This window comes from Zonotrichia albicollis, chromosome 6, assembly GCF_047830755.1.
Source record: "Zonotrichia albicollis isolate bZonAlb1 chromosome 6, bZonAlb1.hap1, whole genome shotgun sequence".
NCBI classification, from domain to species: domain Eukaryota; kingdom Metazoa; phylum Chordata; class Aves; order Passeriformes; family Passerellidae; genus Zonotrichia; species Zonotrichia albicollis.
In genome coordinates this window covers 38,813,933-38,834,774 of record NC_133824.1, presented here as the reverse complement: position 1 = coordinate 38,834,774, position 20,842 = coordinate 38,813,933, and the positions used below count along the sequence as shown (strand labels likewise).

General features: G+C 36.9%; 1 protein-coding gene across 2 annotated transcripts in view; it reads left to right on the top strand.

Annotated features, from left to right (window-relative positions):
- The window catches only part of CHID1 (chitinase domain containing 1), a 119,631-nt gene that overhangs the window by 82,172 nt on the left and 16,617 nt on the right, over nt 1-20,842 (top strand). For both annotated transcript variants that reach the window (XM_074543276.1, XM_074543278.1), the window contains exons 11-13: nt 11,459-11,539; nt 13,796-13,838; nt 15,893-16,068. In XM_074543276.1, coding sequence (XP_074399377.1) covers nt 11,459-11,539; nt 13,796-13,838; nt 15,893-15,991 — 223 coding nt within the window. In that variant the 3' untranslated portion in view covers nt 15,992-16,068. The remainder of the gene's footprint in view (nt 1-11,458; nt 11,540-13,795; nt 13,839-15,892; nt 16,069-20,842) is intronic.

The following is a 20,842-nucleotide window of genomic DNA, read 5'->3' as shown; positions in this document are numbered from 1 at the left end:
GAGCATTTGATCAAAGACAGCAGCCATCATAATCCACAAATATAGAGCTCTGTGGGAGAGAAAATATTTCTAACAACATAATATTTGGGATTTTAAATCAGCAAGTGCCTAAATCAGTCTGCCAAACAAGTTCAAACAATCTCAGTTATGGAATTAGAGCCTATTGTTAAGGCAAGAGCCTGCACTTTTTTAATGGTGTGAGGAGATATTTTTATTTATCTTCAGGACTTCTGGAATTGATCACTAAGCATTTTTGATGCTGAGTACAGAATCCATTTTCTGGCAGTAATGGTTCTTAAAGAGAAAACTGTACCATCCTGGGGGTGGGGGATTGAAATTAAAGAGCTTCTGAAGTGGTGCAGTAGCTGTGTGTAGACTACAAAGTGTATAAAGCAGTACTGGCACTTAGAGGAGTAGCTGCAATGCAGAGCGAGAGAGGAGCAGATTACAGCCCTCCACTTCATGTAAAAGTAAGTACAACTAAAATACCACGCAGCAAAAACCTTACCAATCCCAAATGTAGGTCAGTAAGTCTTCCTGTGACTGCAGTTGGAACTGTTTCGTCTAATCCAAGCAATATTCCCCATGTTATCCGTGCTCGTGCATTATAGGGCTCTACAGCTGACAGTCCCATCTGTTTCTCTTCATCTCCAAGCCTTGCTTCATCCTCTTTTTATGTGTCTTCACCTAACAAGGTCATTCATTCCTCTTCTCTGTGCATACCACTGTAGCAAGAGCTCGTGTTAATTAGGTATGTAGGGCACAGGGAGTTATTCCCAGGTGGCACGTCTGCCATATGGTTTGGAAATAGCTCTTTGCAATGAAAAGTAGAGCTTTGCTTCTCCCCTCAGGCCTGCCTTAAGGTAGAAAAGTTGACTTGTTTGTGGGTATGAACCTTTCAGAATCTTGTCAGACATGATTCACCAGTAACAATTTTTTTTTTTAATTAAAGCAATCAAATGCTTTTTCTGGGCCTCTGAAAGAAGCAATGTTCACTGATGAAATCAGAAGAAAAAAGGAAAATGAAAGCTTCTTTCCGCAACAGTTGTTTCAGAATTGTGCTTTAAAAAAAAAAAAAAGAAAAAAAGACGTGCCTTCATTCCACATTGTATCCATCTCTCAGCCACTATGCTTTTAGAAATTGATCCTTTGGAGTATTTTTCACTCTTTAATCTTGCTTTTGACTCTCTGGATTTGCCTTTCTTACATGCATATCATAGTCTTAATATTTAACTTGCTTAACTTAACAGTTAGTAAGTGTTTAAAGGACATTCTTCTTTTATTGATTGCACAGCTGTTCTGGTGATTGCTCCATGTGTTGGATGGCTTGTGTACGTAGTGCAAAGTGATAGTGTTTTGAAAGTGTTATTGCAATTTAATATGTTTGCATATGGAACAACTTTGGACACAGAAATGCCTGATTGTTTTAACTTTAGCAGTGTACTAGGATAAGTTGTCAACACTTACTGTCTGAATTTGTTCAAATGATTGCAAAAAGCAAACTTCTGTCATACAAGCACACAAAAGAATTTATTTTCTAACTTCCCCAGATGTTAACAAAATTTAGATGTACACAGATCCCACGTATGCTGAGTATAATGCCCTTTTTATTCTTCCTTTAAACCAGCAATTTCTTGAGCCAACCAGAGATCTTTTGAGAGGTTAATGCTATAAGTGCTGTTTAATTAAAGATTTTAAAAAATTATCCACACGCCTGTTAGAGGTAAATAGTATTGCATTTTGAAATTTAAAGGGGGCAAAAATTTGGCGGCCATCATTTTGTCCTTTGATTTGCAATCCAAGTGTTACAGTTTGATTTCAGTAACAGCTCTTTTGGAAATAATTTTAAATAAGTTGGTGCATATTTCTTTTTGCTTTTTAATTTATTCTTATTCTTAGCAGATTTTATCAGAAGGAAGTTATGTGTCTTCAGCAGAAACTAAATAGATAAGAATATCCAAATAGTTTTTGAAGTTATGGCAAAGATAAGGAAGATGTTCTGCCATTTTTTCATGATGAAAAGTGCCCAGGCTTTTCTTTAAAACTGAACACTGTCACATGAATATGCATTAGTATAACTAAATATCAAGTGATTTAAAATTCGTGTTCTCAAATATTTACTTAACTGCCTTGATAAAGTTAGCAATTTAAAAGGGCATAAACTTCCACTCTCATTGGTTAAAAGATAGTTTATGACTTCATAGCCTGTCTTCAATTCAAGTCATGCCAAAACTTGAGGAATTATGTGATATCTAGATTATTTTAAGGCATGTTAAAAATGTATTAACCTTCTGAGATTTGCATTTTTTATGAGAGATTAATACTCATTTGCATGAATTTGTCATCATTCTGTCTTTTCAAAAAACAAAGTCTGAAAGTCTTACATTAGTTCTGTTGATGTACCGGTCAATTGAGAGGAGAAAGAGCTCTCTGCCAAGTATGAAAAATTAACTCAAAAGTCAGCAACAGTGTTCTTTGTTCTTCACTTCATCTGGTCCCAGAAGATGGAAAAGAGTATATAGTTCATATCTTTATGGGACACTGGAGGTTTGGAAAATTTACTGCTCTGCCATAGATTTTCCTTTAGGATACTTAACTTCTCTAGTTACAATCCTCCCTGCCAAGGATGGAATTTATGATTTCTTTCATATGAAACTATCTGCTGTATTAAGCTTGATAACTTAAATTTATTACTGTGCTTCTATAACTACTACATGCCAAAAAAACTATTCCTGAGCTGTGTTTCTTTTATTTTATAGAAGGTGTTTGGTGTTTAGCTCCTCCTTTTGCCAATCCCTTTGTTGCTTTAAGCAGACAAACCACTCATTCATGATAGTAGTGGAAATTGTAGGCCTGATGTGATTGTCAGCTAAGGAACCTGAACATTCTTCTGAGGCTACTTGGAAGTGCAGATACTTTTCTGTGTCTTGTTCTCAGAAGCAAAGGGAATCCAAATAGTGGTTAGCTTTTTCAGGGTACAGTCCTCTACTGTAGTTTGTTTATTTCATTGTCTGAAGTTCTGGTTCCTTGCAGACAGCTCCGCTTCTGTGTGACCACCTATTTTGGGAGAGACAACAGAGGCAGCATTTCATTCCTAAGGCAGTTGCTGGTCTCAGTCAGTGTTATATCCCCAGAGTCCTTCCTGCAGCCTGCAAATTTTGTGCTCTGCCTGACATAAGTCATCTGTGAGCAGATCTTCCTCTTCGCTCATGTCCTTGTCCCACCCTTGGTGCCTTCTGCTGCTTGCACCCGATGCATGTTCCCCAATGCACGTTCCCTTCATTTCTCCTTTGCTACCAAGCAGTCCTTGCCCCTGCATGGGACTCAAACAGGGCATCTCAGCAACCCTCTGGAAACAGGGCATGAGCACCTGCCTGGCTGAGGTGGAGGCTTGGAGGAAGAACTGCACTTCTCCCTTCCTGACACAGGGTGAGGAAAAGATGTTCCTACTGGCTTTTGTGTTTCCTAAACCTGCTGGATGACATTGCTATTGACCTTGTGTTGTGTTGGGATGATTTAAATTCAGGAGTGGTTGAAGAGAAATACAAGAAGCAACTGGGAAAGCTAAAAGTGGTATTTAATTGCATTAAGATCATCTGACCTTTTAGAAGTGGATGGAAAAGAAATGTGATTTTTAAATATGTACCTTTTAAAATGAAGGAGGTATAGAAAAATTAAGAATATCAAAGTAGATGAGTTTGCACTCAAAATTTATTTTTATACTGGAGTGGATCAAGCTTCATCTCCTATACACTGAATTAAGATTAACTGAATCTGACCAGGCTCCAAATCCAGTATAACAGCTTTCATTGCTAATCTGTGTAGCACTATGTAAATAGAGCTGACTTGTGTACTTTGAGCAAGAAGAAAGTCTGTAAAGTTTTTGTGACGTGAGTAAAAGAAATCCCAACAAACCCAATCTGACACACAACAGAAGTAGCATAGTTTTTTAGTTTTTGTTATTTACAGCTGAAGCTGAGCAGCAGATATATTGGCGGATCTGAACTTTGTTCAGCCTCACATCCAAAGGTAAATAGCCCCACTTTTTCAAATGCAGTGCTTATTATGTCAGTTCTTAGAAGAATAGAGCACAGTATTTTATTTGGAGTGATGGATCTGAAAATGCTTCAACCTCAATTGAGTGTTACTTAAACATTTCAGGAAATGGGCCCTTAAACAAGCAGTTCTGTCTTCAGAGATTTTATTTTTAGGGTGAACCTGCTGGTTCTTGAAACAAGCCTGTAGGGATAAACAAACATTAGTTTTCATCATGGTGAGAAGTATTTTTAAGCAGAAACACTCTGTCTTGTCTGAGACTCTAAGACAGAAACTAAGGCAGATTATTGGGTGAGCTGGAGAAGAATGCAAGTTTTTATGTATGGTCTAGGAAGCACTAATACTTTTACTGTTTCTTGATGATATATTGCCTTATAGGAATCTGTTAGGACCTGTGTTTCTTCTATGAAGAATGGGCATTAAGCTTCTGTAATGTCAGTGCAGTGGTTTGACCCCAACTGAGGAAAGAATCACATTGGCTTCTCAACAATACATATTTTCAGTTTTCCTTTAGAAACAGTCATGCTACTGAACAGCAATGTGTTACTGGAGGCACACAAACCAATAAGCAGACCTTCTCCCTCAATCTAATTATTATCCTCATTGTCTAAGAAATAGTTTTTGACTTAAAAATCAAGGTCTTGTTTCCTTTAAGGAGATTTTCGTATGTTCCTCCCAAATTCATCAGTTTGAGTAAAAAATCTTAAATATATAGATAAATGCTCACACCTTTCTGCCTTGTGTGTGATTAATTCTATTAATAGATCAATATCTAACTGTTGACATCTTTTTGCAGGGGTTCCATACTGGTGTCTCCTTATCACAAAAATTTCATGCCTTCTTGAATTTCTCGTGGACAGCTCTTTCTTCTTCACAAAGCAACCAACTGACTCCAGTTCCCTTCTCAACCAGGCACCCCACTCTTTTATAGCACTCTTCTTCTCATTGCTTATAGCTGTGCCTTGTTAAATTCAGGCCTGTTCCTAATCTTTGATAATAGGCCCAGCTGCAACTCCTTAGGGATAAGATTACTTTCTACACTATCTTTATTTTCTTATATTCTATCTCCCTACATCCTACTCTCGGGTGAGTCTCCCTATAAAACCTCTGTGAAGCTGACAATAAGGGCCACCACCAACATGTAAAGCTCTATACATAGAAATATGTATTTTTTATGTTTTCTTCTGTAGCATCAGTAATGCACAAGAAGATTTTGATGCTCATTTTTTCTTGAGACAGGGATGCTTCTGAAAAGCTTGACATTGTCTACTCTGTCTGCTGAAATCTGTAAATTAGGAACAATTTTCTGTCTCTCTGCAGTTGTGTCTAGCAAAGTATTCCTGTTTCTAAATTACTTTGGAAATGCTGAACAAGATGCTCTTTTGAAGAGCCCAGAGTAATGATAGAAATGTCACTGAGCTTCTTCTTGTTTTCATTGGGCTGGTGGTCATGGCAGAAGTACAAGGTCAGTGGGTTTGTGTGAGGTTGGTGTGGAAGTGCTGAAAAGTGTCATCTATCAAGTCAGTAATGAAGTATAGTGAAGAAATCAGTGAGAATGATTTTATAAAATTTTACTGAAAGCAATACACCCAGAAAAACTAATATGTTGCAAACCTGTTACTATTAAAATAGCAAAAATATTCTTTATTACTTTTAAAACTGACAGAGCAAGGTTCAGGCAGCAACAGAGAGATTACTAGAGAAAGATGGTGCTTGCTTATAGATTTTTCGTTTCTAGGCTGCTATTTGGATATTTTAACAGCTAACTGATTGATGTCTCTCTTCAAACTGCCTTTATTAGTTCTTTTACATTAAATAATCTAAAGACTTAACAATTATTTTTGAATAATATACCCTATAGACAGGCTTATAGTGTGCTCTCCACTCAGATGCATAAATCTTCAGAGTAAAAATTATTTCCATGTTAGTTCATACTTTTGATTCATACATAGTAACTGTCTTTTTCCTGGATAACCTATTTGCTTTTGAAAGAACTTGTGGGATATGTGTTAATAAAATCTGAATTCTTTAATGTGCAAGCAAGGGATACAGTGCTAAGCAACATTTTAAAGTTGGAAGCATAAAAATTGTAAATATGGTGTTATTGAGTGGAGATAGGAGATGAGTAAAAAGGTTCTTAAGTGATCCTGATGGAACCAGTGTGGTGAAAGCTTAATCATTCAGTCTGTTTTTGATCTTTTTTTCTGCACTGTGTAATGCTGTATATATAAACATGCACACACACACACACACACATAAATGACATTATGTTGTTAATGACTCTGCTAGGTATTTCATAAATTTATGAATGCTTTCAAAAGTATTTTAAAGGCTAATATGTAAAGATGGTTAAATTGTAGGGCATCTCTGCCTTTTGCAAGCTGCAGTTTTAGGGACTGAGTGATTGAGAACTCAAAATCTGTATAAAATCCTTTTTCTTTTTCAAATTTTTTCTTTTTGTGTTTCTATTTATTATCATGGAAGACACCTATTATCAAAGCTGTTAGTTTCATGACTAAATCATTCAATAGCTTATAGGATATTCAGAATTTTTGCATTTGTTTTTCAGAAATTATCTTCTATGAAGCAGAGAAGGCCAAAAAATTCCCACTTTTAAAACATTTTTTTAAAAATGTCTCCAGATTGTATTGTTTCTTGACATTTTGTCTCTACTAAAAGGAAGTAATTTAAGAAAAACCCTAAATGGTAAGTGTCAAGGCAGCTAAAATTAAACATGAAATAAAAAGGGGTTTGACTTATGCGTTATATATACAACTCCTCTAAAAACTCTTGTTTTGAAGATGGGTATCTTCCCATTCACAGAGTGTCCTGATGTACACAGAGCAGTGGAGAAATGGACTGGTACTTTTTTGGAAGATATGTACAGAGAATGTTCTTAGGAGTGTGCCTGTAAAAACTGGTTTTGGAGCTATTTCTGTCTATTTGTTTTGCATCAGAAATTGGAACTCTTGAGCTCTAAAATACAGCCTTTCTCGTACTTTTATTAAGAGATACAGCTCCCTATAAAGAGGGAAGATGGGCCCTGTCTAGCTGTGTCTAAAATTTGCCATGCATAGGCACTGTTGATATTTATGGAGATACAATTCCTGGTAGGTTCACATTTTAATAACTAAGCCTATTGTAACTGAAGAAAACTGAAAAGAAAATGTGTGGTATAGATTTTAAAGCTGAGGAGTATTTTTGTTCTTTGACTGAATCTCTCAAATATGGTACAGTTGAAGACTGTAAACTCAATTTTCTGTAGCAGGAGAAAATGATCCTTCATTCTGATTAGAGACCTATTGCTTCTAATCAGAGTTTTGTTCATGTGAGAACTGGGGAGAAAATATAAAGTGTTAGAAAAGAGCATTAAAATGCAATGTATGCTCAGTAGTGGTTTCCTTTTCACTAAAGTTTTTTGGTTGAAGAGTGATTCAGGACTAGTAAAGCAAAACACCCAGAGATTAAAAAGTTTAACTTCATAAATAAATCCTAGTCTAAGAATTAAATACAAAACTATCTCTTCCTAGAATGTAAATTTTTGTTGCAAAAGATATACTAGAGGCTGGTTTCTTTATATTCTCAGTGAAAAAAGCATTATCCATGAAGATAAATAGCTTCTTCAAGGGGACTAAAGATTGTGGGTTTTACCTTAACATATTCCAGGGCCATGCCATTTTTCATGTTTTGGAAGAAAAGCATCTAAGAAAAGGAACACCAGGCATAAATCCTGAGAAACTTTCATCTGGTTCCTTTAGTTATTCATTGAATAAGCAGTAAAGTGCAATAGTGTGTAGGTGTAGCCACATTAGGGTTGTGCATAGGTACACATCTTTGGCAGGACTGACTTTACAGCAACTCCATAATATGTATGTTTTGGCTTCTCTTTTAATTTGTAGAAGGGAGTGTTTGTAACCAGGAGTATCTGTCACACAAATAATTGTTCTCTGAATACCAGGAAGTGCCCATTTTGACAAAGGCATGGCAATTTGACTGAGCCAGGATGGCACTTGTCTGTGTCAGAACATGTATTTGCAAGGTGGACATGTAGGTGACACTGGCCTTTTGTTACTATTGCTGATGATCCATGCAGATCTGTTATTTCTATATGTTGCACTGGTGCTTCAGTAGAGGCTGGCATCAATAATCCAGATACTTCATCTGTGCTGACCTTGTTTCAGGCTAGCACCACAGAAAGAGCATGACTTGCTCTGCAAATGGTCACAAACTTCCTAGGAAATATGTAGTGCAGGGCTGTGAAGCTGAGTTTTCAGTGTTTTTCATTCTCTTAACTGCTGAGGCAGCTTGGTAAAAGAAGAAAGGTAGTAAGTTAGGAGGTGATGGATGAGGAATTAGTCTGGATAGCTGTATAAAAGCAGGAGTGAACTGGCACAGAGGCAGTAGTAAGAGGAATAAATTAGAAAGAGAGGATGAAAAAATAGCATTAAATATGAGTTGAAAGGTACAGAGTGAAATGAGGGGTAAAAAAAAGGAAAGCTGGCTGTGGTGAGCTTCTTGCCCCTTTCTTTTCCTCTTTGAGAACCTGAAAATTTATCTAGAATTCTACTGTCCCAGACACATTGACATCCCTTGTCTTGTTCGGTGTGATGGCAAATTTTGCTTTTCTGTTTATTTATTTATTTATTTATTTTAACCAGTACATGTCAAATATTTGTTGAGTCAAGTACTGCCCCAGCTAGGAGATAATATATTAAGAGTGCCTGGTATGCATTAATTTGAGTCAAGCAAGTGTGTTGTGGTTGAGCTGCTGCAGTTTTACACAGGAACCTTTCCACTTATGGTGCACATGGTAGGATACTACTGAGATAATAGGATAATATGGCATCTCTTAGAGTTCTTACTTTCTTTTACTGAAAGAAAAGGTATCAAGTAAAGGGGAAATGACTACAAGAAGGGAATGGGTTATTCCCAAGTTAGGGCAATAGAAGACCCATGGGAAAGAGATGTGGTTTGCTGATGCACCTCTTCCCAACTCTTCACAGCAACTTTGTGTCTCGTTGAATAAGATAAAGCTTGATTTTCGTAGGCATTGAGCATGCAGTTGCAACTGAAGTAAATGAGAGCTTATTGTTTAAACATTGTGCTTGGAATTTTTGTTGTCCTTAACAGAGAAACATAAAAACCAAGTCCATATGTTTCAAGTAGGCTCCCTAAGATTGGTGGATAGCAATGACAATTTGGAGGCTAATACTTCTTTTTTTCCCCAACTCAAGCTTGTAGCTAGTCTCATCACTGTAGATGTGATTTCAAGATGAACTTGTTCAGTTTTGCTGTTAGATACTGTGGGGATAAATGCCTAGAGACAGAAGAAAGGGAAATAAATTCTCTGTGCGTGGTCAAGATGAGTGCTCATTAAATGTGGTATATGCCTTAACAAGTTTAATATAATAATATACCTTTAATAGAAAAGGGTATAATAATTGGTTCCACTTGCACTTCTATTTTTAAAGCTTGTTCATAAGTATTTTGAGCACTCTTTAATTGTGTTGGGAATTTTAGCAAGTGAAATTAATATTTCCCATCTGAAGTCATACATTCAGGAACAAAGCTGTGTGCCAGGATGTCTTGGCTGGTAATTTTTGTTTTCTGCTCTGGAACACCTTGTTACCATATTCTGTATGAGTGTAGTCTCCTGTCATTACTGGAATGGGACAGTTTGTTAAAATCTGTCCTTAAATTTTAAATATAAAAAACTAGGTTTCTTTGCATATGTTTCTAGTGGGGCAACTTAAAATTTTTGTTTGTCTTAAAAAGGGATGGGCAGCTTCCAAAGGTCTAACTTACCCCATTTGAAAAGGTCCATTATTCCAGGGCATGTGTGGGTTAGGGAGAGTGCAAGAGCTCTTCATGTTTCCATGCGCTCACATGGTCCTGTGTGTTTGCTTATGTAGATAAATCCATGCCTGGCTGGGTTCATTTGATATAAATACAAAAGAAAATCTTTTCTAAACCCGCTAACTGTAGGAAACATTTTGCCAGTATATGAATGAGCAAGCCACAGCAAAAGAGAGAAGATAATCCTGGCAATGCTGAATATTTTAATTGCATTTTGAATAGTACCCAATGAAAGAACAAATGTTTTTCAAACTGAGCAATACAAAATTTTTCTGTTTCTTGATGTATAATAGTGAGATGGAATTTCAACACTGATGCAGTCAGGATAGTGGCTGATGGAAATTTCTTAATAATACATAAGATGATTTGAAGGAAATGTTTCCATCCAAATCCTGTCATAAGCAGAGAAATTACTGCTAGAATGTGACCAATTGTGGAAGATGGCTTTGATAGACCTTTCAAAAAGAGATGACCAAAGATGCAGGTTAAAAAATGCAGAAGAGACAGGGGAATGAGACTTCTCATTTTTATGTGACACCTGTGTGGCCTCTCTCACTGGCAGTAGCTTGCCATCTTCTGGTCCTCTGACGTGTGGCAGCCAGCAGCTTCATTTCTGTTTTGCTGGCAGAAATGCAGACACTGTCCTGAGAGGATACTATGAGCTATAAATTTACAGCATACCAGCTCTTCTACCCCAGGGTTTTGGGTCCAAGTAGTACTCAATCCTCACTTTGTGTCAGGGGAGATAGGTCATTCCATGTTCAAAATGTCTATGCAAGATAATATTACCAAGAAGCCAGTGATGGGGAAAATCCATATGCAGAATTACTTAGCAGTGAACTTTCCTTGACAATTTCAGTTTTAGAAGATTAGCTAAGCCCCTTACCTAGAAGAACTTTCCTGATGACATAAGCCTCATAAGCAGTTGTGTACAGCCTAGGGATGACTTCAGTTCCTGTGCTTTGGCATATGGGTTTCAAACTGTAGAAATATTACAACAGTGCCTTCATGTGTTCTCGTAGATTTGCTATCAATGAACATTAATCAATTCACAGAGTCACACAAATCACAAAATTAAGAAGGGGTCACTGGAGGCCATCTAGTCCAAGTTCCCTGCTCCAGAGACCATATTACTTAGGATGGTGCCCTGATACCTTTTGAATATCTGCAGGGAAGGAGACTCCACAGCCTCTGGGCAATCCATTCTAGTGCTTGGTCACCCACATAGCAAAGTGTTTCCTCATGCTCAGGTGGAAGTTTCTGTGCATCACATTCTGCCCGTTGCCTCTTGTCCTATTGCTTGGTACCACCTCCTGACACCCTCCTCTCAGATATTTATATGCAACACTTTAGAAAAAAAGTAGCCTAAAAATGCAAACATGAAATTTCAAAGTAGTTTAGGAAATGAGTTGTCAAGAAAAAGATATTTTTGATACTGTGCTCAACATCTAAACATGGTAAAACTGCTCTTTTGAAATTTCTGTAATGTAATTTTATAACTGCTTCTTAGAAAAGTTAATTCCTTATCTATGTTCTTAATTTGTAGGTACATTGAAACCTTGAAGGAACACAAGCCAAAAATTGTCTGGGATGAACAAATTGCTGAACACTACTTTGAATACAAAAAGTGAGTTACATTTATTAACTTACCATTCTGCAAATATTTTTGGGCATGGGCCAATGACTGTAGTATGCAACTGAATTCAGCAAATGGAGATTCTGCTGGTTGTGATCTGTGTGTCAACACTGAACTGCAGCATAAAAGAGTGTTTTGGGTGAGAGGAGAAAATCAGAGAAGGATTCATGAAATCACATAAACTAGAACAATCTTTAGAAGAGAAGTCTGATGGGTCATATCTTTAGAAATTATCCATCAAAGTTATCTATTGAGTGTCAGTTAATCAGAGGCTCTGAGATGAGTACTGGGAGCTGTCAGGTGATTACCAATAACTCAGCCAAAAATAGTTCTGAGAAAAATCTATGGTACAGGAGCCTGGTTTCACAAATCCTACTGATTACGTTGTTTAAGTGACAAACCTCCACTAGATGGAATGAACTGTAGAGAGATGTAATAGAAGTAAACTAAGGGACTTCCAGATAAAGTTTTTGAAAGAACTGAGAGCGTTAAGGGCAATAGTGTTCTTTGTCCACCCTTGTTCATTGTGAAATGACAAGAGGATTCCTGATCTAGAAGAATCCATTTAAAATAGATTCAAATAAATAAACCCAGCAGTATCTTATTGATCCTCTGATAATTTGCTATTTTTATGCAAAAATATCAAAATATGCAAAATGATACAATCAAATCCTACTACTTCTGCAAAGCTGTGTCTTTTATATTACTCAGTGCATTGTTAATGTGAAGATACACAACTGAAAGGAAGAGGAAAACACATTTTAGAAGCTTGTATTAAAAACAATCAAAATTTCTTTATTTCTGAAAAAATCTGGTCTAAAATATTTATCAATATTTAACCCAACCAAAAAACAAAAATTAAAACTAAACCTACAAATCACCTACCTTTGTATTTTTAGTTTAACTTTCAAGGTGTTTTCAGCCTGTAATTTTCTTCTTTTATTTATCAGGAAAAAAAAAATCTATTGTTGAGCAGTGTTTAAATTTGGGATCTTTTTCATGTGTTTGTATGAAAGGACTGGGATCTGTATGCCTTCATTTTTAATTATTTGGCATCCTGTTGCAAAATTACTTTGCACCAAACGATTACAGTTTTTTGTGTTAACTAAAAAGGAATAAATCAGAAGCTCTGTTGTACTGATTTTAATGTCCAATGTCTGTTTGAATGGCATGTTTCTGGGATTCATGTCTGAATCACATTTCTTGCATGGCAAAACGATCTTGTTGCAGAGGGATAGCTTGTCAGTAGTACTTCCTCTTTTTCCTTTGAAGCCAAACTTTGGAGGTTCCTGTGTGGGGCTTCCTGGAGGAACTTTTGATGCATGAAACCTACTCTGTCTGAAAATCACTCTAAACTTCTCTTGTGCTCTGCTTGGCAGTCAGCTGAGGGGTTCAGCTGGCTGCAGGGGAGAGTTATTTAAGGAACTCTTTTTCAGTTACCACTTTGTTTTGCAAAGGTTCAATTATCTTGGACAGGGATGGCAGCCAGGCCTGAAATATGTATGCTTCCCTGGTGAGGCCTCTCACCTGGAAATCTTGCACGTCTGCAAGAGCTGAGAAATGAAATCATGAATCTTTAAGCAAAGCACAGCTAATGATTTCATGTAGCAGGCAGAGACTGTCTGTTTCAAATAGTTGCAGAAATCTGAGTGCTTGTCCCAGTGCACAGGCTTCACTTATGCAAGTGTTGAGATTTTAGGAGCAATTCCTTCTTGGTGTGTCCATGCACTCCACTTTTTCTCCTGGCCTAAGTGGTAAAGTGGTGCTGTGAGACCCCTTGTAACTCATCCTTCTTATTACTAGGGGTTTAAAATGCCACCTTGGTATTTGTGCCCAGTATAGCTTGCCCTGTCTGTATATTTTATACTGCTGGCAGTTAATTTAGCCTGAAAGATAGTAATTCGGGGAATTGGAGAAAATATTTCACAGTTTGCGTCAGAAAACCAAATGTCTTCATCTTTTTCAGATGCGCATTTAGCAGGCACAGCTGCCTGTTACAATCTGACAGCTTTGTCATCCAGTTGCAACAAAATATCTCGGTGTTTACTGTGATATGGTATCAAACCATCTCTGTTGTGAGATCTCTTCTTGGATCCTCTGTTTTCACTGTCAGCCTTTTCACAGTGTCACAGAATCTCAGAATGCTTAAGTTTGGAAGGGACAAACCTGGTTTTGAATGCTAGCCTTAGTTTAAAATCCTGTTATCTATCAAAGCTACTGTGACTATTTGGTTTTCTTGTTTTGCAGAAATAAGGGAGGAAAACATGCAGTCTTCTACCCAACGCTGAAGGTAGGTGCCACTTTCTCAGGTCAGAGGGTTGTAAGAGGACAGAGATGTTTACTTGACCTCTTTCATTATTGAGATATTTCAGAAAATGTTGAACTGGTTTAAGCTTTTGTGAAAGAAGTTTGCCCTCATGTACATGTTATGTAAATTGTTATGATTCAAAGACTCAGCTGCTTGTGCAAGAAGGTTGGTTTTCTCTCATGCATAATGGGGCTTTGGGAACTCTGAAGATAAAGTGTGCCTAGAGATAAGACACACCAGGACAAACCAGTGCTGTAGAGGATCTGTTCAAGTGCACAGCTCATGTACTATCAGACATGTTGTTAGCAGATTCTCAGACAAGATACAAAAGAAATTTTCCTTCTCATTATGGTGGCTGGAAGCTTGGAGAACTTTTGCCTTCCTTTGTAACAGAGTCCCGATTCTCTTTGTCAGCCTACATCACCCTGTTTTCTTCAGCTCTGTGGAACAGAACTTCAGTATGTGGAACATACTTCAGTGTTTTGAAAACTTCTACACAATAGTCTGCAGTAGAGCAGACTACAGGATAAAATGGTTAATTACAGCCTTAGTTCCTAGGAAGTTATCTTTAGACTTTCTCAAATTAAACTGGAAAAAAAACTGAAAAAGCCAGCATGTTAAACCTCTGCTGGCATTTAGTACTGGAAGGGAATTGCTTCTGTAGTGAAACTACATTATATTTACAGAGACCAGAGACTTTTTTTAAATGGTTAAACTAGTATGAAATGATCTAAGGCTCTGTTTTTCTGGATTGTTATCTTAAGCTCCATGAGTAAAGGGATATTTCCCCTCATTAATCCAATATGGGTGGAAGTACTATCACATATGGAATATTAACTACCACATCTATGTTCTTGCTAGTGCTGTGTGTCTGAGAGTGTTAGAAAATTTCATTGTGAGTGTATCAGAGAAAAGATAGCTTGCACTGTTATGTTGTTTTCTTCAGCCTTGGGGAAGGATTTCACCCTGCCATTGTCAGTACTAACCAGGTTAAGAAAACCCATTCCTGTAAATTTCTTTCATTATTTCCTCTCCAACAGATCCCCACTCACCTGTGGTGATTGGTGAATGCATGGAAATGGGTTTTCTTTCCCTTTTCAACATTCTTGTAATGAAATAGTTTGAGATTTGTTTGCTGGTCATTATGGTTGGGAAACATTGAATGTTATTACCTCATGAAAATTGTGTTTCTTTCCCCTTTTAACATTATACTCACTGACAGGTTGCTCAAAATTAGTTTGTTCATGACTAGTTAAAAGCAGTCATGAATGACAGACCCAGTGGATCTGTTAATGATGCTGTGATACTTTATTCTGTTTCCCATGAAAATTATTTTTAAACACATCCCTAGTGTGAGTAGATTAAACACTGTAGTGCTGTAGTTCAAAGTAGGAAAACCTGAGATCAAAAGATGGAAAAATAAGTATTTTTGTTTGAATTTAAAAAAAAAGGCAGAATGTGAATTGTGGCATTGCTTCCCTTGTCAACCAATGGCTAAACTAACTCTTCTAAATCAATGGCTGGAGATCAAATGGAGATACTTTTAATTATTATCTCCAAGAACCTCTTTAAAATAGAGTTTTTGTAATGTAAATTGTGACTCTGTCCTGGGAAAAGGCAAGCGTAGGCAAGAGATCTTGATGGTATTTGACAAATTGTTCTGATCGTCTTCAGTGATAAAGTTTTATTTTACCCCTGAGATATTTCTGGGAAGAGTTAGAATTTCTGTACATTGTGAAATGATGGCCTAAATTAGAATAGTCCTTTGCATAGTTCATAAATCTGATTTATTTCTGTGGCATTTTGTCAATTTAGATGGTAATCTTTTATTAGGTCATTGAATTAACTGGTACGATTAACTGTCTTTGACTGAATGATTGCTTGCTAACCAGAGAGTATTTGAAATACAGACAAGGTTTTTCAGTAGCTGGTTCAAGGGTAGATGTTTTTAAATGTCTGGTAATGGCATGAAGAGATGGCAGTATGGAGTGTCTGATATCTCTGACTGAGATATTATTGCTTTATCTGTCTTTTAGTCCATCCAGTTGCGGTTGGAGCTTGCAAAAGAACTGGGCACTGGAATCTCCATCTGGGAACTGGGACAAGGCCTGGACTATTTTTATGATCTGCTTTAAAATGAGAGATGGTCTTAGAAAGACTTTATTTGCTTCACTGAGGCTCCACCTTCAATTAATCTGGGTATCCTGGAGAGGTGATTTTTAAAACATTTTTTGTAATTTATATAATATCTGTATTAAACTTGCATTTTTTTTCCCAATAAAGAATCCTTTTTGATTTGCCCCACAGACATGATTGTTGGTATCTGATAAAATTCAGAGTAAAAACCCACAGAAATTTCTCTTTAAGAACCTGAATTCCAAGTCATTGAAAACAGACCAACGTAGCTGGGTGGAGTCAGAGTTGAAAATATTTTCTGAAATGGTTTCTACAAGAAGTAAAATGGGAAAGTTGATGCCATCTGATGCCATCTCTTTCAAAGAGTTACTGGTAATAATCAAAGTAAGAGAACAAATAAATCCATCATATTCCTCCCAGCAAATTTAAAATCTGCTGGACTCTGTATCTTGCTGTCTTCTGGTAAGGTAAGTGAACATAAAATGTCAGGAGGGGAGACCAATTAGAAGACTTTCCCTCAAGCTGGTGGAAAATCAAGCACTGACAAGCTAAGCTGTTGGCTCTGTTTGTTTTGTCATGTTAGTAAATTCCTTAAGTAGTTCAAAGTCACAGTAATTTCAATTTATGACCTGTTTCTAAATCAGTTCTGGTACGAGAGATGCTCTGTGATTTCTTTACTCTGCTTAGCCAGCCTGGTGGCTCAGTTACAGTATTTAGGCCTAGAGCGTGATGCATTAGTGGCCAGTTTGTGGGAACTGTAACATTTAGCAGCAAAGGCTCTAATGGTAATCATGGATTCCATGGACATGATGGATCCCAGCAGACAGAGCCCCAGCAGCTCTGACCACCCCTTGACTTTAAGCAGGCTCTGTAAATGTCATCAGCCTTTGTGCATGAAACTGTCATTCTTCGGCTGCACACATTGGTGCTTTTGTCTCTGTAATATGGATTTTTAGGAACCCAACGGCTGTAAAAACCCATCAGTTTAAAAACAAAGCCAAGAAATTGTGTCCCTGCCTCTTGGTTTATAGTATTTGTGTTTGTAGAAATCCACAGGCTTCAAGGCAATTTCTTCTAAGGAACTAAGAGGCGCTGGGAATTTGATGAGGGTGTCATTGGTCACCAGCAGAGACTCAGGCAAAGAGCTCTGTACTCCCACTGGTGTTCTTCTTGCCACTTAGAGTTGTCACAGAGATGACTGCACTCCTCTGTTCACATCCACCCTTCCCAGTAATTAATCTCAGCGGGGAATTTATCTGCCCCTGCTGTTTTCAGCAGAATAAATCCCACTGTAATCCACCATTGATTAAAGAACTATTGATCTTCACCTTTCTGATTTAGTTCTGGCATCTCTCGACTTCTAACATTGCGAGTATCCAGCTGGGGTAACTAATCAGGTTTCTGTCTTCCATACCATTAGTAGTAAGATAATTTGCTACATGAATCCTTGTGTTCAATTAACTTCAACTTTCTAGTTCGTTCAAAAGCAATTTAAAGTCGCTCTGGCAATGGTATCTAGAATAGCACAAGAATTAAATTCTATTACAATTTTTTTTCTACTTTCAGTGGCATTATTGAACCACAATGTCTCAGAAAAAATATTCAGAAATGGAAGGGGTTGTGGTCTAAAATTGCATCCCTTTTTATATTAGTTAGTAGGTAGCTTCCCAAATTGGATGTGGGGAAGAAAATGATATTTCATTTTATCTTGTTTCTTCTCTAGAAAAGATATACATACTTTATCACAATTTTCATTTTGTTTATATCCTGTGATTTTTTTTTGTGAGGTACATGATTCCTGTTTGTCTCTGAGTACAGCTATGTTAGAAAGAAATGTCTTTTCCATTGTTAGGGGTAGAAAAAATACCTCTGTGTTTGAACAAGATAAAAATAACCCTTGCTTTTTCCTGAAAAATAAATACCAGGTAAGAAGTACCAGATGGGATTTTGAGCCATCCATGGTATATTGGTGCTTTAGAACAAGAATGTTGCCTTTGTCTCTAAAGGCAAAACATGTTGGTTGCATTAGAAATAATATTCTAAAAGAAATAAAGTTGAATTTATTCTTAATAATAAAATTCGCTGTTAAAAAAAAAAAAAAAAAAAGAGGAAATGGGCATCAGAAGGGCCGTGAGCTCCAGAATGAATGCACAACAACTTCTGATGGGTTGGTCTTGCATTTCCCTAATTTTTCAACATGTGGGAATGTCAGGTTGTCTTGTAATAACAGAGAATAGAGAAACCAGTGAGCCACAAGAAAAACAGCTTTCTTTTGAAATTTGCACCTCAACACACTTACGAAAAGATGACACGGGAGAGAGATGCTGGTATGAAAGAGGGTCCTGCAGAGCATCTCCTTTTATGACAAGTGGGGAAAACTGCATGAGGGCAGAAGGTGGGAGGGAGTGCTGAAGTGGTAATTCATTATTTATTCCTAGATAAAAAAAGCAAGTGTTCCTAAACTGAGGTACTTGGCAGGGCAAGGCCAAAGATACTGGACATAAAGGATCAAGGGTATGATTGGGGAGAAATATTTAGTGTTTCTATTAAAACATCTTACACCTAGAATAGCAGGCAGTGAAATGGAATTCTTTATTTGAACACAGTATATTATCATTAAGTTTTCTAAGATACATTTAAAAAAATGTTTCCTCTATCTGGGCTCTGTTGCAAGAAAAATTTTGTTGCAAGAAATTTCCTCTCTTGCAAGAAGAATTTCCTTGTATTTGTATAAGATCTTAAGCACAATGAATGTAAAGGTATCTTTACATTCTTTACCTGATGCCAATGGAGAACTTTCCAACTGATGTGCTCTCGTATTTCTGGGTGATTTTCTTTTTTGGGTGAGACTTGTGCAGGGTTAAGATACATACATTTTTCTGCACAATTTTTATTGCATTCACTGAAAAAAAGAAGTAGTAGCTGATTATTGCAGCTGGCCTTTGATATGAAGCTGGTATTTTTATTGTCAGTTATCATCACACACGTGCTTTTAACAGGTATTGGGCAGGGGTTGTATCTGTATACATCTAAATATCTTACTGAGACAGAAAAGAGGACTTATCTGGGTGCTTGTAGGACCACGTGGACCATTCTTGTGGGAGAACAGCATCCTATTTTATCTCCTGTGGTAAGCGTGTCTTGAAAACTTGACCTGCCATAGTGTCTTTGTAAAGAGATTACAAAGATTTAACAGAGAATTGTGGAATGTAAGTTGTTTCACGTGTCTCATTGGGAGGTGCTACTCTTCAAGAAAAATTGCTACAGTATTTCATGTTATAGTTTCTTTTTTTATCATATATAGGTGTGAAACTGCAGAACCAAGTGTAGCTTCCAGGAAAGAAAGTTGGGAGAAAAAGAGAAGAGAAAATGTGGTAAGGTAGACTGAAGGATGAATACTAAAACAGTTTCTCTAACCACTTCTTAGTTATAAAGAATTGTTGAGTGAGTTGAAACAATTTAGTGTTTATAGGCTCAAGCAAAAATATGAAATGCTTTTTTCACTTCTTGTGTGAGCTACCAGTGGCAATTATTTGGAAGAGTGGGGGAAGTGTTTTGTGCATGCTCATCTGTGGAGACTGCAAAGCTAATGGATGTTCACAGGAACTGTAATTACAGTCTCTCCTGAATTTGGAACATGTCTTTTGAAGTTTACTGTTTTGATTAATACACAGTACAGCTCTGTGACTTTAGTTAAACAAATGGCAGCACAAAGCAGATGGATCCTACCTCTGCAGCCTGAAGAGGTTGTATGCAACTATTTGCTGAAAATAACATTCCTTCAGTGATTGCTTTTTTATGTAATAAGTGCAAATTAAATAAGCCTGAATTGGTGTTTTGTAGTCTGCCAGGCAATCACTTTGATAGTCTGCATTGGGAAAAAACATATCATCTCTTTAGAAAAAAACCCAGCATAATATGAAAAAATAGCTGGAATACAACTGGATTAATGCTACTTACTCAAACAGTTGCAAAAATAATTAACATCACCTACCTTGTTAGTATATGAAATTAAAAGCAAAATGTGTTTTTAAATATATTCTATTGGAATGAGAACATTATAACAAAATGTTATTTTGCACAAAAATGCAGGTGAATGAAATCTAAGACTCAAAATTTGAAACAGTTTGTTGTTTTATATTCCTACTAATATCAGTTACCTTTTCTTGATATATTTCAATATCTAATTGGTTACAGTGTAACTGACAATTATTTTAGTAAAAATACTGTAGAAAAACTTGTATGCTATTTTTCCTAGAAACAAACAAGGAAGTTTCTTACAAACTCTTAATGAAGACCTTTTAAAGCTTTTAGAGAGCTTTTTAGAACTTTTAAAGTTAGCTTTGACTTCCAGCATGTTAGAACTTATTCTCCATTTAACTGCTGAGACCAAAGCAGACGGGCACTTTCGAGTTGCCTTCATGTGGCACATAGATTATCATATTTTATTCCCTCATTGTGTGGAGTTCAAATCAAGTAAAATTTAGCAATTGTCTAGGGTGGGAAGGCAAAACATAAACTAAAGCCCTGTCCCTCTGTGTGTGAGTTTGCAGCTGGGCACAGGTATGGGCAGAGTTTAATCCCAGGGGATTTATTACCTTGCCCACCTGATTTTTTGAGAGCAGTAATGAGGATTGTGTGGAAATATTTAGAGTAAATAAGCAGCATATTGTATTTCTAGAGACCTCCTGACTTTCCTTATTTCATTTGCCAGAAGCCACTAATCTCACTGGACATACACATAGTGGCAGAAGGGCACAGACCCTCTCATGTCTAGACTGCACACCATGGGGTTTTTTGCATAAGTGATTTGCTGTAAGGCTTCCCAGATTGCTGCGTTTTTCTGCAAA